Source organism: Astatotilapia calliptera, chromosome 13, assembly GCF_900246225.1.
Source record: "Astatotilapia calliptera chromosome 13, fAstCal1.2, whole genome shotgun sequence".
Taxonomy (NCBI): Eukaryota; Metazoa; Chordata; class Actinopteri; order Cichliformes; family Cichlidae; genus Astatotilapia; species Astatotilapia calliptera.
In genome coordinates this window covers 1,075,906-1,094,222 of record NC_039314.1, presented here as the reverse complement: position 1 = coordinate 1,094,222, position 18,317 = coordinate 1,075,906, and the positions used below count along the sequence as shown (strand labels likewise).

The window sequence follows — 18,317 nt, the reverse complement described above, 5'->3', positions numbered from 1 at the left end:
GCAACTGTGATGAAAAACTGATTGGAGGACTTACGTATGCACATGATGAACGTGGGGTCAGGGACATATCCAGGTTTACATGTGCACCTGTAGCTGCCCAGAGTGTTCACACAGTTTCCATTTGGACACACACCCTGTAGCTGGCACTCATCTAGATCTGTGAATTATTGAAGAGTTGACAGTTAATGAAAAGGTTTTTCAAACAATTTCTTCACCTTGCAGAACTAAACCCCCCCAAAAAACACAATTAACCACACTTGTTATACCTGAATTCATATACTTCCATTAGTGCATCAAGTACTATTCATTATTACTTTTCTAGTACATGAGTTTAGAATTGCAGTGCCTAAAAAATCTGCTGCTGTTAGTCAGCTGGCATTGATGAAACTATCAGTGCTGTTTGGTGGTCCTGGCTTTTAAGGCGAGAAGGGCACAGTACACATATACACATTGTGAAAACACGTTTGGACAGTATGAATAGCAAGGGTAAGTCTGGAGGTCTGCACAGCTTTGGTAACTATTGGTGGTTCAGTGGTTAGTATTTTCCACCCTCAGCATGCCTTCAGGTTCCAGGTTCAAATCCTGGCTGGGGCCTTGCTGTGTCCCCGCAGGAGTTTCTGCTTGCTACCCAAGCTTCCTCCCACAGCCCATGTCTGTATTGGCCACGAATGGTGAGGTTTGAATGCATGGTTAAAACGTGACCTCTAAAAAAGTGAGTACATTACAACTAAAATGTCAAATGTTGTAGAACTGTGTTCTTTCCTATGCAGCTCACTGTTAAAACTTTCCTTTTTGCTAAAGCATATAGTTAGGGCTGGACCAGGTGACCCTGAATCCTCCCTTAGTTATGCTGCAATAGACGTAGGCTGCCGGGGATTCCCATGATGCATTGAGTTTTTCCTTTCCAGTCACCTTTCTCACTCACTATGTGTTAACAGACCTCTCTGCATTGAATCTGTTATTGTTATTAACCTCTGTCTCTCTTCCACAGCATGTCTTTTATCCTGTCTTCCTTCTCTCACCCCAACCGGTTGCAGCAGATGGCCCCTCCCCTCCCTGAGCCTGGTTCTGCCGGAGGTTTCTTCCTGTTAAAAGGGAGTTTTTCCTTCCCACTGTTGCCAAAGTGCTGCTCATAGGGGGTCATATGATTGTTGGGTTTTTCTCTGTATCTATGAAGCGCCTTGAGGCGACTTATGTTGTGATTTGGCGCTATATAAATAAAATTGAATTGAATTGAATTGAATTAATGCTTTAATTTCCAAGTGTGTGAGTGATTATGGTCAGTGACACCAGTGTTGGTCAAGTTACTAGTAATTAGTAACTTGCATTTTTCGATGACTTCTCCAAGAAAGTAATCCCATTACTTTACTGATTACTTATTTTCAAAAGTAAGATCTGAAGTTTAATTTTGTACTGCAGAAAGAAATTTTCTTCCCATGCAGAGTGTACAGCGGACACAAATGCTTTTGTCACTTTTTACGGACTCAAACTAAACGATGCATAATCGTACTCTCTCCCACGCTCCATATTATCCACTGTTGATCTGCACACGTCTGTTGCTGCCATGGACGTCGCATGCGCTTACGTCATTGTCATGAGACACGGTTTAGTAATGCAGTAACGCAGCGTGCTTACGGGAAAGTGACAGTAATGTAATTACTTTTTTTGCAATAGTAATTCCTTACTTTACTCTTGAAAAAGTAATTGGATTACAGTAACGCATCAACACGTTTTCCAGTTTAATGGTGAAAAGGAGCTCAGCTGTTTCAGGTAGCATGTTTTGACAGCCTTCTCGGTTGATCTTTTTACTCCTGAGGTCCTTCATGCTCCGACTAAAACAACCTTTATGCAACAACAACCTTTTATGGAAAAGGAACGGAAACATTTGCGAGTCAGCTGTTACTGATGCTAAATCTCTGTCAACTGTAATTATTTTTAAACAGGAAATCCAGATGAACTCAACTGCCACCACTACACGGGACTATTATTGAAAAACTACTATGCTTCTTGCAAACATACAAACCACATCATTACTACTAGATCAATCGTTTTTAGAAAGTCTTACCAGTGCGTGGTATCTGCAATGTACTGCAGTAGTCTGTGGTTGTGAAGAGAGGGCTCAGCATGAAGGGAACACTGTTAATTTAGCATAGGTAGCATAGAGGCTAAGAGCTGTACGTAGTGACTAGACCCATAAGCAGTGGTATTTAGCCAGGATGACTCCTGGTTGTCTCTTTTGGTATCCCCAGATGACCAGACATATAAAATGGGTGGATGGTTCAGACTGTTTGTTCTTCAGCATTCGAAGCAGATGCTTGTGAATGTGTTTGTGTCTTTATTTTATATTTTGTGCAGTACCACACTTTGAATGTCATGGAAAAAAATGACTTCCTCTCCATGTTCTGAGCAGCCAAGCAGAACAGTCTGCTGGAAAAGGTCACGCTCCTCTTTTGTGGGTTCTTGTAAAAGAGTTGGTGCCACCAAACACTGGCCCACTTCCACTTTGCAGTTAGTGGTTTCTAGACTGTCATCAGTCAGGAAACACCCTGAACAATCAATGATTAAATTTAGCCTCAGATTAACACCACCCCTACACAGCTGTAACCTAATTTAAAGTGCATGCTGCATGTGTGTCTGCGATTCTGCTTAGCCCCAGTTTAGAGTCACTGACTCGTGGTTTTTGTGGATATCATTTCAGTAGGTTCTTTTTTAACTTAGACACTGGTGGGAAGTTGCTTTGGAAGGGCCAGTTTCTTAATTTGAATATAACATAGAGATAATACTTCTCAGCTCTATTCACACTTTTTGATGCAAACTCAATCGCAGAGTTTTAGAGTATCTTTAACACTTGTCACTTACATAAACTGCTTTAAATATTTTTACAACATTTAAAAATGCTGTTCCTGCCTAGTTGTAACCACATATAGGAGGCTTCCTGTCTAAAATAAAAGTTCCCATCAAGAGGCACAGAAGGGTAAGGAGAGGCATAACTCACAAGTTTGTGGCAATTTGTGGTATTTGGTCTTAAGCATCGGTCATACTGAAATGTTGATGTTTTTAAAAGTAGTACTGCAATCGTTTTCACAGTACACCGAGAGGCGTAATGTTAGTACATTTTGTGACACCACACCCGACAGTTAAAACAGAGAAACTTAGAGAAACATAATAGTCAGGTGATCACGTTAAATAATTACACCATAAGGATGGTTTGTTTTTCTGTTACTTAAAAGAGGTAGCAGTTTATTTGCTACCTGCAATTTATTGACATTTACTTTAATTTGTTTAATTGTTTACAAAAGGTTTGAGGTGTGAAATAAACTGCACTGGAGTTAGAAAACAAAACAAGGGTGTGTGTGGTTGGACGATGTGTTTGTGCCGGGGAGGGGGGGCACAAAGAGTTTCTTGTAAAACAAAGGGGGGGTCTAGGAAAAAAAAAAGTTTGTGAACCACTGAACTACAGGGAATCACACGTGTCTTTACCACATTATTATAAGCTATATAAGCATTAGGATGTTAAAAACAATAGCATCAATTCTTACCTTGGCAATGAGAACTGTTGACTCTTATGTAACCCTGAGGGCAATCTATCAGGGGGAAAGCTGATGACGGGAGCATGTGAAGAGCAAAACAAAGAGAAGGAGCACATGTTAGTCACAGTTTTGAGAGCAAATGTCTGGGTTCTTATTCTGTAATAATTCCAAAATACATTTATGAGTGTTCATTTAAAGTCTCATAAAGCAAAAAAGCATAAATCATGTTCCTGAAGGAAAGAAACGTATTCACTCTAAAATTGTAAAAAATGTTAATTATGGTCAAGTTAACAGCGTACCTTTACCGTGGTTTAAGTGAAGGTACTGTATTGCATTTTTTTATATTTATGTATTTTATTTTATTTTTTTCTATGTAACCTCAGGTTGATAGTCAAATTCAAACATAGACTGTCATTGAGAATGAGAACCCAGTCAATATAAATATGTTTGTCACTATGCGAGCTGTTTTGCGTATAACTGAATTACATATTTAATCTCTGTAGTTTCAGCGTATTGCTGTAAAATGAATATAAACTATTTGTATCTTTAAACAAACAGGAGTGGTTGAAGAGTAGATACGATTTAGTTCTAAACCAAACAGACAGAAGAAAGAAAAAAATTAATCATATTAAATTATATAGAGAGATGAGCTGAGATAAAAATACATTTATTTGAGCTTCTTCACGCAATAAGATGAGCAGCAAAGCCTCTATTATCTGTAAAAATACAATGGATTCATTCATTGAAAAATGACTAAATTAAGGTAATGATAGTTAGTTAAGACAGGATACAGTGTTCAAAAAGAGTTATTAATGGAACCATGAAGGGTTGCAGGGAAGGAGGTGGACGTAGCTGCTAGAAGCTACTTAAGCAGCAACATTAGTACACAGGAAGTCAGTCTCACTGCAGTACAGCTGGACAAAGGAACCAGTGGGTAGGTGGTACCCAAATACTCAAAAGAAGATTGATATTTTGTTCTAGAACAAAACAAGGCAATGATTGTTTGACCAAGAAAGCCAGTCTATTTACCAGTTACCACAGTCTCCATCGCACAATGGACTATTTCACACCTAAATGTTTAAAAAAAGAAAAAACACCTCATGCCTCCACCATTCCTGAGGAGAGGACAGAGAGTGCAAATCTCTGGCCCTTTGGTGACTCCCACTAAAATGCTGGATATGAAAAGACTTAATCTTCCCTGTCCTGGTGTCTTATTGCATGTGTGCTAAAAGCAAGCACACATGCAATAAAAGCAAGTCTTTCAGTTCTGTTCTCTCCTATACGCTAAGAACTATATCCTGAGCAGCTCAGGTGTGCAATCAGTCTTTTTAGACTACAGATTCCGTGGTGTCCCTAACAGCTGTGTTTTACGACAAAAAAACTGCTCCTCGCTGTTTAACCAGATGTGTATGCGAGGCCCTGACAGATTAAAGGATGGATCAAAGACCTATTGTTTCTGAAACTGTTGTTTCCCTTGGTTCAATAAAAACTTCATTGCTGTTTTGTATACTTTTTTAAGACTGAACAATTAGTCAAAAGCTGCAGCAGGGAGTTCATCTTTGCAGTTTTGTATTAATATTTCCCTAAAAATAGGGAAGGCCAAGTACAGAAGAGCAGGACAGAAATCCTTTGACAATGACAAAGCTGAGGGAATGGATTGGACTGGAGTCACTGATTAATGCTGAAACTGAATCAACTCTGAAATGGGGACACAGGGAGAAGACAGGCTCAGATTTCTGATACAAGTGTAAGTTGAATACAAAAGAATGAGTGTGCACCGAGCTGAGCTACAGCGTGAGTTAAAAGACCTTTACAATACTATAACCTCAAATCTACTGAAGCAGTACATATATTTTTTGTGTCAATAACCAAAAATTTACAGAGAAATTACTTCTGCTCAGGAGAAAGGAGAAAACTTAACGTGGGCACTCCAAAAACTCAGGCTGCTCTGGACGTCTCACTGGTTTGGAAAGGTCATTTATTCAAAGAGAGTGAAAAGACTTCAAATAGAAAAATAAATAAATAAAATAAAGAGCCTAAATTCTTCAGTGGGGGACAGTGATCATGTCATCAGCTGTAAAGTATTGTAATCTTAGAAACTTTCTGAAACTTGTCACTGTTTGGACACTACAGGAGATATCAAAAATGAAGAACAGCTGAAAACGTAAAGTCTTGGGACTGATTTCAATGTTGACTTTTTTTCTCTACCTTCTGAAACAGCTGAACATTTTGATGGCTTCTGCAGCACAAAGAATACATTTTTAATGTATACTGAGTACTGTGAATTCTTAAATAGCATTCACGTTAATAATGTTCAAATTCGTGGCTCTCTAGCTTTCAAATCAGCGTTTTCGGATCTATGCTCTGCTATTAGATACTAGTTTAAATACGAATAATTAGTATCGAAATTAATTCAGCATTAGATTCGAGGAAGGACCTAATTCTTTGGGAGGGGCTCAGGTACATTATAACTTTCTGGTAATATACTGCCCCCTTCTGTTGACAGTTAAGGTTGTGTTTTTCAATCTAACAAACTGCAATAAGGTGTGAAAATCCACAATGTTTAAAACACTTACTCACAGCTATATTCCTTGCAAACACTGGATATGGATTAGGATGCTGTGAATAATACTCAATTTGCTGTTGCACACAATAACCAACATGTTGCTATCGTAACGATGAGTTTGCAAAGTGTGTTTTCACATATGGGTATTGATGGATTTACACAAAAGTACTACAGTACCACCCCTTTCCTCAGTTCAGCTGGGGATAATACACTAGAGAGCGTCTTTTCATGCTCTACATACAACAGCGCTGGCTTCAAAGACAAGTTCCACAGTTCTATAAAGGGAGTAGTGTTGAGTAGCCAGCTACTACATAAAAAGGCTGGCAATTCCATCCTCACCTCCCCCACACACTCAGTTTAGCTGGTACCACTTTAAACAGAGCTAAGAGGCAAGGGCCAGCACCACATGCTGCCTTGGCATTTAGTGCTTTTCCTCTCTGGAAGTAGCTGTTTGGGTGAAAGTCACCTGTTTGTTAAATCGACCCAGTACAAGACTCATAATGTTTCCTAGCTGCATTTTTATTTTGCTTGTCACTAGCTGAAAGTTATGGCTGCAAAAGACACATTGAGCTGTGTTGAAACATTTTTAGAGTGTGGGTTTCAAGCCAGCTGGATATTTTGCTTTGACTGCTTTTAAGGAAGCCCAGTCTGAAATTTTACACTACTTTGAAAAAATGTCTTGAGGCATCCCTCATTTCTATATATTTTGCTTCTGAGGAGCCAGACTTCGTTGTCATTTTTTTGAAAGCGGTCTCACTTTGACCGCCAGTTACTTTGGAAATTGGCTGCTTTTTCATTCATTTTGAGTCCAGTCATCAAACCTGAACATTTTCCAAGAACAGGCCTTTTGTTTGCTTGTTTTTTAAGCGACTTAACATTGACCTTTCAAACAGCTAAGCATAAAAATCAAGGCTCAAGGTAGCTCAAGGGCTGAATAAGTGTACTGTGTAAACACAACTTAGCAAAGAACCAGTTGTGTACCAGTTTCATCTGCGTTTGCTGCCAACATTCAAAAAAGAGCTTTCAAATGTTCTTAAAGAAGCCTGGAGATCCACTCCTGAAGACAACTTAAGGAAATTACAAGAAAGCAACTATTGACTTTCCAGGTGGGATTCTGTTTTTGTTATATACTCTATTTTCGCTGAGGTTTACACATATTATAACCGCTACAGCTATTTGCTGTTTACCTAGAAAAATATAACAAAATGAGTGTTAATTCAAGATTTTTGTGCAGTATTATATTTGAAGACAAACTAGTCTTTGCAGAATTACACTGATTATATTCTCATTAAAATATCATCTTACATGTCCTAAGACATGATATGCTGTCAGTGAGGATCTGCTGCCAAACACACAGCATGTAATATAAAAGGTTAATGAGGTTGCTAAGAAAGTTGATACAGCATTATCTCAATACCACAGTGTGAAAGGACACTGAGATGCTCCTCCACATGTTGCTGTAAAGGTTTAGAAAAGCAGGGCATTAATATCAGGCGAGTCAGCTGGATCGTCTTTCTCATGAACTGAACTGAACCAGTGCTCTTATTTATTCATAAAACACTGCCCTCATAAGTGTCAGCGCATCACGTGTAAGCGGCTGACTTTACCAGCTCTTAAAAACCAAGTGATTGTGTATCATGTCAGTGCAAGCAGCAGCTGCCAAGGTTTCCTGGGTCACGCTAGAGAAACATCCAATCCAACGCATTTCAGTTTGACTCAATTCAGTTTTATTTACATAGCACCAAATCACTGCAACAGCAAACTCAAGACGTTTTATACTGTAAGGTAAAGACCCTAAAACAGTCAGAGACAACTTCTCTGAGCAAGCACTTTGTGACAGTGGGAAGGAAAAACTCCCTTTTGACAGGAAGAAAGAGATTAGCCAGAGATTTTTAATAACTAATGATTAAATGCAGAGTGGTGTGTAAGCACACAGAGAGTGTAATGGAAAAGTGATTCTTGCTCATTCACAGCTTTTTACACATCCTTCAATCAACACATTTTTTCTAACCCCAACAGCACAAACACAGCAGAGACAGTTGCAGACAGGGTAGAGACGTCTATCAGTTACTGCTGCCTGTGTTGATATTCACCAGTCAGCCAAAGGTGCCGCGCCATTAACACAAGAATCCAGACGAATGCGTCATAAAAAATCCAACCCCCTAAGCTGTATAAATGTTTATGTGTTAAGTGGGGAATGACTCACTTTTGGAGCTATTCTAAGTGGCCGTTAGAAGAACTGAAGTTTTTGACGATGCATTGGATTCAGTTTGTAAAAATCTGAGGGCTGCCACTTAATTCACGCACACCATTATGTTTATTTGTGTGAGGCGCTTTCTGTGTTTGTGCTGGAGACATTGTAGCAACGACTCTAATTTTTGCTTGCTTCAAAAGCTTTTATGGTGTATAGGGCTTCTTTTTTGTTTTCAGCAATCATTATTAGAATGAAACAAATATTATTACTCTTATTAAGATATACTGTCTGTGGTTTTTCCAACTCATGGGGTACGCTCAGTAGGTGGTCAAAATCAGAGTCAAAAACTGTACTTTTCCACTATGCCATTACTTTCAAAATGCATTAAGAAGTGAAAAACTAGAAAAAATATTCTATTGGCAGCTCTGTGTTAAATTCTGTTGTTGATGGAACACAACTTAAAATACATAAACAATACCTTTAATGTTAATGATTTTCATATTTAGATTTCCATTCAAGATTTGAAAGTGGGCACTGGGACTGCAGAGCCCAGACCACCTGCCGGCATTTCTTCCCCTCAACGTTAATTCCATGGCTATGAATTCACTACCACTTTTAGAAAAACATCTAGACCTGGACTTACATGGTTTCTTCGGACACTTTTGGCATTTGTGGAATCCCCACGAGGTCCCAATGGTCCCACAGCACTGCTCCAGCTTAGTTAGAATGGGCAGAGCCTTTCCACACTAACACATCGAGATGGAGAGAACAGAGAAAAGGACAAAACAGTGAGGATTAATATTTTTGCTTCTGTGTATCCTCAGAGGACAAAAATAAATGCAAACCTCCTCATAAAATATGATCTGGTAATGCAGAGAATATTAATTTTAAACTTTGAGCTATACTAACTAACAGGCATTATTTCTGTTCTGTATTTTACATCCATCGTCTTCTATAAATGTGTCTTTGGGATTAATACCACCGGTGTCATGTTTTGTAGTCTTTGTGCCTCTTATTGTTGTCCATATCTAATCAAAATATTTCCCAGACTTTTTGATTGATTGCTTTAGATTACTGAAACTGAAAGGCTTACTTGATCTAACAGATGTGTTATGACTGTAATTAAGCTCACAAACAGCAGACATGTCTGACATTGTACCTGACTGCCTGCTGTCTCCTGGAAGCAGCGGCCCAGTGCATTCTTAGAGGTGACAGGCTGGTACTGAGGAAACTGGTAGCTGTGCTGGCCCGGATAGACTATGTTGTAGCCATGGTGCTGGATCTTCTGGCTGCTTTCGCTGTGATGGTAGCTATAACTAGTGGATGAGGAGGAGCCTTTTGTTTGCTGTCCATTGTTGTTGTAATTGTCCAACTGAGACACCTGGTGGAACTGAACTGAGGCCTCTGGGGGGTGATTGATGTGGATGTTGACGATGCCTGGGCCGTACAGGAAGAAAAACACATACTGTATACAAGCATGACACTGATGTGGTGCATCACAGTATATGATTAAGATTAACCATCTTTGTTAGGTTTATGATGTCACTAGTAAGGAGTCCAACTCTCCCCAAAAGCAAGAGACAAACAAAAATGACTTTCCTGACAAAAAAAGTAACAAATTGTGATATGCCTCAGTTACAATAAATCCTATTAATAAGTAAATAAATAAACCCAAAGCCTAATCCTATTTTGAAGAAGAGAAAAACTGATATTTTAGGAGAAGATGCACATATTTATTGATGTGCATCAACTGGATTGTTTCTCTTTGTTTCTTGATTGCCAAGGCCCGAGAGACCAATCTAATTGGATAAAACACATATGATGATTGTCTAGGCCAATGTCACATTTCACTCACCAGGTGTCTGGCCGTTGCTATAGGTCAGAGGCAGGGTGTGTGTGGAGTGGACCTGATTCTGGCTGTAGCCTCCTGATGTCTGCTGGTGTCCGTTCTGAACCGCCATCTGGCAGAACTTTCCGGTGAAGTTTGGAGGGCATTGGCATTTGTCCCTGGTGCTGCACTTACCGCCATTTATACAGGGCAGGTGACACACCACTAAGCAGAGGAAAGACCAAGCGAAAGGTGTTAATGCGCTACTGGCTCCACTTCAACACACACAAACACTCGCCAATAATGAGTTTGAAATGATCAACAAATCAGCGAGTCAGCCCAGATTTTCATTTGTGTGACTGGTTAGCACATGTCACCACGAAACAAGTAAAATGCAAGCTATTCAAGGGAAAATATTATTCTTAGAGAAGTCTACTGTTCTCACAGACCATGAACACACAGCACAGAGCAGGTTGCAGATCTGTACACATAACTTTAAGAGTGGATAGGTACAAACATCAGTGTGTACGGGTGAAGTGAGGGATACCACAAATTCACTGTTTTTCAGGCAAAAGGTTCACACTGACAGTAAACCAGGTGATACAATATATATGTAAGGACTGTTTCCTGTTTAACTGTGTAATGTAGTAGAAATTAAATACAAGATCCAAGACAAAATAAAAATGTGTTGTCAAGCTTTGACATCTCTTTCAGCTCTGACTGATTATTTTCTTGTCTCAGAGCCTGATAAAGTCAAACCAGAGGTCATCCATGAACAGGAAAATCATGTCACTCACATCTAAAAACTCCAGCCCACCACAGCAGCCGTTAATCATCACTGTCAAACATCTTTCCACACAATCACTCTACATACCTCATCAGCACAGGGCACACCACATGGAAAACGTCCTGTATACGAGCTAGTATGAAATTCACCAGTGTGTGAGCACATGTTTACACGTGCTTAATCCCTGCTTATTCCACTTTTCATTTTACTCAGTATGACTCTCAGTGACATGTATAAACTCTATAAAAGAAGTGGATGCAACTACTGCCATCTCTTAGTGTGTACATTATTATTTACAAGCCTTTTGGACTGAGAATTAACCACATTGTTGGTAACAAGGGTAGAGCAGGCTAGGACTGAGGGGTTATGTGACTGAAAGAGCAGAAGACACTTTGCACAACCATGTGGTAGTCAATCACAAAATAGCCCGACTTTAGAGTATACCACTTTTACGTTGTCTTTTTTTTGTTTTCAAACATAAACTGCTGGACAATTTAAAGTGAGATGTTTGCTAATAGAAACTATGATGCTTTTCCTTATTTTTGTCATACACTGTTGCAATGGCCAAACGCATCATTCAATCAGAGTTTCCTGACCTGCTGTCCATCTACACCAAGCGGTGCAAGACTAAAGCCAGGAATATTACGATGGACCTCTCCCATCCCAACAATGGACTCTTCTCACTGTTGAGGTCTGGGAAGCGCTTCCGCTCCCTTAAGGCCAAAACAGAGAGAATGAGGAGGAGCTTCTTCCCCCAGGCTAGTCGGGCCCTGAACCAGGTGTAGGACTGGACTCTCCCACACACATCGCATCACCGCACGCACTCTGTTTGCACACTTCTTATAATTTATAATTTCCTTTTCTTCATAATTTCTTTCATAAATCATTATTTCCACATTCTTTTTACTGTAAAATTAAAAGTTAAAATCTGTAAATGTTGTAGTAACCTGTAAATCTGTAAATCTTACTGTCATTTAATGGTCGGGCATTGCACAGCAATAAGCATTTCACCACATGTCGCACTGTGTATGGTGCTGTGTGTGACAGATAAAATTTGAATTTGAATGTCCCGTGGGCTAAAAGCTTCAGACTGCTCTACATACTTGGGTTTTAGACAGTTTTTTTCTATTCTTGGACCTGTATGATGTCAGTAACGATGGCCCTTTAGCCCTTCGTCTCAGATAAACAGCTATAGTAATGAACACAGTTTAAAATACTTGCTGTCCAGACCTTCTGTTTCTGTGGCCCATCCAATCAGAAGGCCTTGGCTTGAAGGGAGAGGAATTAAAATAACTTCTTTCAGACAGACAGTGATCTTCGGTCCAGTATAAGATGAATATAAACAATATTTTGAATTATGCAAATCCAGTGTAGTGGAATCTAAGAATAAAAATTTGGACTTGGAAATGAGCAGAACAGGGTTTCAGTGTCCAGCTGACTCGACGCTAAAACCTTACGCGTGTTCTGTCATTGTTCTGTTACACAGCGGTTCTGTGTTTGATTTGTTGCACTATATTTAGACTTTGTTTACTGATGTTGGGCCCCAATATGCCCAAATGTCAAAGAGAAATTAAAAATGCATGGCGTGGAAGAGTTCGGGTCTTAGGAGGTTAAAGTAAAGAGTTTTAGTACAGAAGCACAGATGATATCACTGATGTGTGTCCAGAGTGAGTCACTGCTCACTATAAAATAATCAGTATAACGGTAATGTGAGTGTATTGCAGCGAGACTTTGTGTACATGAACATGAAATTTATTCTAATCAGCCAGACAGAATTGGAAATTAAAGCTGGTGTCTATTACAAACCTGTTTCAAATAAAGGCCTACTACCTTCCACAGTCGAGGTACTGTAAATACAGGGAGTCATCACTGTTTGATGAAACATTTTGTTTGTTACTCTAAATACGATTATATTTAACAAAATAAACAGCCTATACTTAACTAGCTGCTATTCCCATAAACTCCACTTCTAACTGGAGACGGTGTAGTTGCCACCTGCTGGCATACAAATAGTTTGGTATACCCAAATGTAAAAGCTTGAGAAAGAAGAAACTGCAAGACCAAAATTCAAAAATGTGTTCTCAGACCTCAGCAGACAACCTGCTGAATTTAATGTTGTTATTATTAGAGTGAGAACTGAGGAAGACTCAAGACATCATAAACCAGAAATTATCCTTTCGAGAAGGAAGGATAATTCTTATGTGCAGAATGAGCACAAGCAAGTGTGCACACACTGTGATTTTCAAAAGCACCTCTTTGAAAATGAAATGTTGAGATCTAAGACCTCTGTTTTTCCCGTTCTCCATTTTTATACTCAGCTGACATAATAGGACAGTCACTCTCAGTGTTGGGGTTTTATATAGTAAACCTGAGTCTCATTGCTTGTGTTCTTAAAAGATTATTCACTCTCAAAGGAATTCCATTTAGCACAACACATGTACTGTATACATACCCTCTCCACAGAAGTCAACAAAGTGAATATTAAAGAGGCTATTCGCTCCAGCTTTCAGTTTCTGTAAATGGCAGTTTTAGCTAAGATCACTATAGTCAAAAGATCATTATTTCCACTTGTGGTGATTTATATTTTTTGTTATATTGAGCAGAGAGCACACCTTTCCACACTTCAAAATACAAACATGGACATCCAGCAGGACCCCCAGACCCCTCAGAAAAGGGTATGACAGCAAATAATATATTAGCGTCAGTACAAAAAGAGGAGTTGGAATGAAGGGGGTTTGCACAGTAAACAGCTTGCAGAGCATGCTCTATGTGGTATTTGACAGTTGAGTCCATGGAAGGATATCAACTGGGTACTTAAAGCACCACAGTCAAAATATTTTTTATATATTTTTAAAATAGTTTTAACATTCTATGCACTCAAACAATTTGTCTCTGACAATGTCCTCATGAAAAGCAGAGCCTAGGGACAAAGATAACAAAAGGTCAAAAGGTCAAAAACTGACTGTCCAGTTAGCATCCCCAGAAAATTTAGGACTGGTGATGAATTTCATGAAGATCCCTCAGCTGCCACAACCCTGCTTCTATACACACAAAAGTAGTTTTCCAGGATGAAATTTCAAAGTGTGAAGCCAGAGGTTTTTACCAAGTCTTCTGGAAAACGCAGGTTTTCAGCTGATGTGACTGCGAGTGGAGAAAAGGAAAGAGGAGGCACGTATTCCAAAAGCTGATGAATGTTCTGAGAGTCTTTGTCCAGAATCAGAAAGACTTCTGCTGAAAAACTCCCCATAATAACTCTGGAGATGTCGCTTCTGTTCATACATATGTGATTGATGATAAAACTGCGCACTTTGGACAATAACCACTCTGTAATAACCATGTGACTGTGTGAAGGCTAAGACAATAAAAACATGAATGATATCTGTACTGATACATGAAAGATAATTAAACTCCTGGAGGATTGTGTCCCAGCACTGTTCCAAGTGGCACCTTCACATTTAGGGAGACCGTCTGTGTCATATTTGGTTTTGGAAAGGAGCAGTGCCTGTGCAGAGAGTGCAGGATGTTTGCACACTTCTGAAAATCACCTGCTTCTGTCAGATGGTTTCAATTATAAAGAGTTTGTGCTAGGGAGCACTTCTTCAAAGATTTGTCTTCTTGTGCCTTAGAAAGATTGTGTCTATGTGGTCTCTCCAGTTATTGCAGCCTCCTTCAACTGGACATGCATGGTGTCAGGTTAACTGGTGATTCTAAACTGGACGTGAACTCTGTGTGCGTGTGTGTGTGTGTGTGTGTGTGTGTGTGTGTGTGTGTGTGTGTGTGTGTGTGTGTGTGTGTGTCCCCATCCATCCAGGGTGTACCGCCTCACAATATAACAGCTGGGATAGGCTCCAGCTCAACCATGACTGTGACTTGGACATGTGGAAACGGATGGTTGGACGGATGGATGGACTAGCTAAGAATAGCTAAACTGACTTGAACATGAAAAGTGAAACTAAATTAAAGCTGAGACTTGCTAACATGTGGTACCAGTTATTTCATTTAAAACTGAATGTGAGAATGAGCATAGCCTGAAGAACAAAAAATGTAAGTGTCTAGACTGTTTATGCAGGATTCATTGCATATAAAATGAAAGTAATGCTGAAAGAAAATGAAAGCTACTTTCCTCACCATGAACTGGTACACCTGTGTTTCTCCTTTAGGCCCTGCTGCTTTGCCTTACACACTCACACCTCCCACCAAAACTTTATTTTTTGTTAAATCCAACTGTAAGTGATTCGATGTTGTCTGGACTGCAACAAATGAGCTGGCAGCCACAGGCACCTTTAATAAAGGGAAGCAGAAGCTGAGGGCCAGAAAGCTCTCAGCACTTGGAAAGACACTGGACTCACCTGGGAGAAAATATGCCAGAGGAGCTGGAAAAACACCACTTAATTTCACTCTCCAGGGGCTGCAGTGGGCCAAATGGGATGCACATTGAAAAGACTGAACCAGAGATTTTTTTTAAAAACATATCCTGCTGTTTGCTATGACGTTATTGCCTGAATACTGTTGTCTATCACCAAACCCTAAGTAGCTTTTATCTAACATTTTGCCACAAATCACTAATTTTCCAATATTTGCTAAATTGACCACATTAGGGCTAAAAAATTGATTACATGGACTAACCTCACCTCTTAATCTTTGTGTTTTGGTGTTTTCTGTCCCATTGCAACAGGTGTATAAAACTAAGCATCAAACCATACAGTCTGCCTCTACTAAAAATTATAAAAGAATGGATTCTTCTAAAGAGGTGAATGAGTTTGAGTGTTGTACTACGCGTTACTCTTAATCTGTTCATCCCTCTGTGATCAGCTGTAGGTGGAAACAACCATCAAATGCTTGATATTTACCAGAGAGCCTCATGTCGCAGTTACAAACGTTCTAAATGTTGCAATCTTTGATTATTGTTGCACATGTTCAGAATTATTTCGTTTCATTACTCATCCAAGTGGCTTCTTCAGTCTCAGCTGATTGCAGGTTTCTCCAACCTTATAAATAGAACATCACATCATGAAGGCCCTGAGTAAATGTGGTTATCTCAGCTGGACTTTTGTCAGCCTATCAAATTGCTGCCATGAGCTTGGTGTCCACATTCTCACCTACAAAATGTTCAAATCAAACTGTTTAAATCTGCATTTCATCCTTTTATAAATCATTTAGCAAATCTTATCAACGCCTTCATGTGCTGTAACCACAGCGCTGTGACACTGCTGTCACAGCAGTAACAAGACTGGCCTACCGCAAATGTTTTGAACCTTCATCACCACAATAATTAGTGTGTAGCCCCAGTGGATGGAAAAATAAAATCACAAATTATTTACATCATTTCTATGTACAATATTATTACTATAGGGAAGAACCATGAACTGCAGCCAGTGAGGCTGAGACATTCACACAGATGGATGACAGACTGGGCTGATGTCCCAGTGAACATTTTTCTGCTGATTAGCTTGTGAAAAGTCTTGAGGCAGCTAAGTTATAACCAGATAGCATTTGACTGAAAATAAAGTTTATTCCACTGGGATTATTCTAAAGAGGTAATAAATTCTCCAGAACACAAGAGAATCCAAAATGGCAGGAGATGTTTAAACTTTGTAGAGCTTTAAAGTTTCTATTTTCCTCTGTTTACATGAAACTTGCTGATAAATGCATCATCAAGTTGCATCTTCTGGACATGAGATCTCAGTTAACTGGCATGAGTATAAAAACAGTATAAACACATCCACAGTTTAGGGAATCAGCGCTCGTCCCTCAACACCTATCTCATGAGGTAAGTATGATAAACAAGACGAGCATGATTTATTCGGTCTCAGTTCTTGAAGCTCACTATGGTGTGCAAGTAACTTTCATCTAGGCTCTGCCCTGCACACTGTTGCTGGAATGAGAAAGACAGAGAAAGGAAGCGCTTGAACTTTAAGGGGAGGACGAAGCAAGCTTGGACAAGCATGTGAGCTCATAGCAAATGTTACGACTGTAAACATGTTTGTGCCTGGTGCTGCCTTTTGGAGCATTTTTAATGCTCTGTGCAGTTTTGGTGTGTGAAGTTCTACTTTATTATTGGCCTGTTATTGAGCATGAGGTAGCCAATATTAGTTTCTATGCAATGCATCATCCTAATCAAGTTTACTCACATTACATGATAACTGAGCATGCCACCATTCTCAACTAAATAGGCACACTTCTGGTTGCCAAAAATGGCAATTTTATCAAACAAAACAGCAAATGGTGCGTATTAAAAGTGACAGATGGACTGGTGCAGTAGTTACAGTACTGTGGATGCTATACTGGTCTCCTGTGGTGAGAGCTGGGCATGAAAGTGAAGCTGTTGATTTACTGTTTGATCTGCATTCAAACCCATAACTACAGCCACAAGCTGCACGTAGTGCCCGAAATGGAGTGTGACAACTCTAAAATCGTTGAAAGATTTAGCAACTGCAGAAGACCCATTTTGATGGATGCCTTTTTAACATATAAGAAAGCATGCAAGTTAGCTGCCACGTTAACTCTCATTTCTCTCAATCCTATGGTGGGAAGTGGTCTGATCACAGTAGGCAGAGACAGCATACCCACAATATGCCCAGATTCTATGTGTGGGACCCACATGTGGCCACACATGCATATTAGTGTATTACCACCACTAATTGATATTGAGTGAGCAGTAGATTATTGCTTAAAAAAAGCTAGTTTTATCCACTCCCTTATTCACATTATATTACACCAGATACTCTTCCTGACACAACCCTCAAGTGATTTAAGGCTCCTCCCAAGGACAAACCTTGCTCTTTTGCTTCATAGTCAGACATGTAAGGACAGGACAGGTTCCATAGGGAATCACCTGTCCTAACAAACAAACAAACAAACAAACAAACAAAAACAAAAACACAATTCAAATCCTATCCCACTAGTCAGTCTACAGTCGTTTGCAGTTCACTTCCAAAGTTCTTTTGCAACAAGATAAGATCCAATTTAACTTCCATTTTATTGAGGTTATAAATCAGTCACCTTCTCTCAGCTTCATATATGTTCTGTGGTTTCACCAGAATATTTCCCTGTATGCTGGTTCCCTATTATTAATACAGCATACACACACATACAGGTATGGATGAATTGTGGGACTGTATGGGCAGGGCAAACCAACACTTATCCCACACAGGCCCTAAGTGAGCGTCCGGACATAGGTCTTACAGCAGATGAGTTTTCTCTATATAAAACCCATATAGAAGCCCCTACCAGCTGGGTGCAGGCACACCCAACTGAGGCCCATGTGGGATAAATGTAGGTTTGGCCTGCCCAAACAACCCCACAGTTCATCCACAGCTACCCAGTGTGGGCCCGCATGGACATGTTTGCTAGCCAATCATATGATTACTGGATTATTTAAGTAATATTCATCTCCTTTATATCTCCACTTC

The 18,317-nt window shown here is 39.6% G+C and overlaps 1 protein-coding gene across 7 annotated transcripts in view; it reads right to left on the bottom strand.

Annotated features, from left to right (window-relative positions):
• ltbp1 (latent transforming growth factor beta binding protein 1) overlaps nucleotides 1-18,317 on the bottom strand; it is a 132,830-nt gene that overhangs the window by 46,479 nt on the left and 68,034 nt on the right. For all 7 annotated transcript variants that reach the window (XM_026190474.1, XM_026190476.1, XM_026190475.1 and 4 more), the window contains exons 6-10: nucleotides 10,146-10,343; nucleotides 9,450-9,727; nucleotides 8,934-9,036; nucleotides 3,540-3,599; nucleotides 35-157 (exon numbers count right to left, since the gene is read on the bottom strand). In XM_026190474.1, coding sequence (XP_026046259.1) covers nucleotides 35-157; nucleotides 3,540-3,599; nucleotides 8,934-9,036; nucleotides 9,450-9,727; nucleotides 10,146-10,343 — 762 coding nt within the window. The remainder of the gene's footprint in view (nucleotides 1-34; nucleotides 158-3,539; nucleotides 3,600-8,933; nucleotides 9,037-9,449; nucleotides 9,728-10,145; nucleotides 10,344-18,317) is intronic.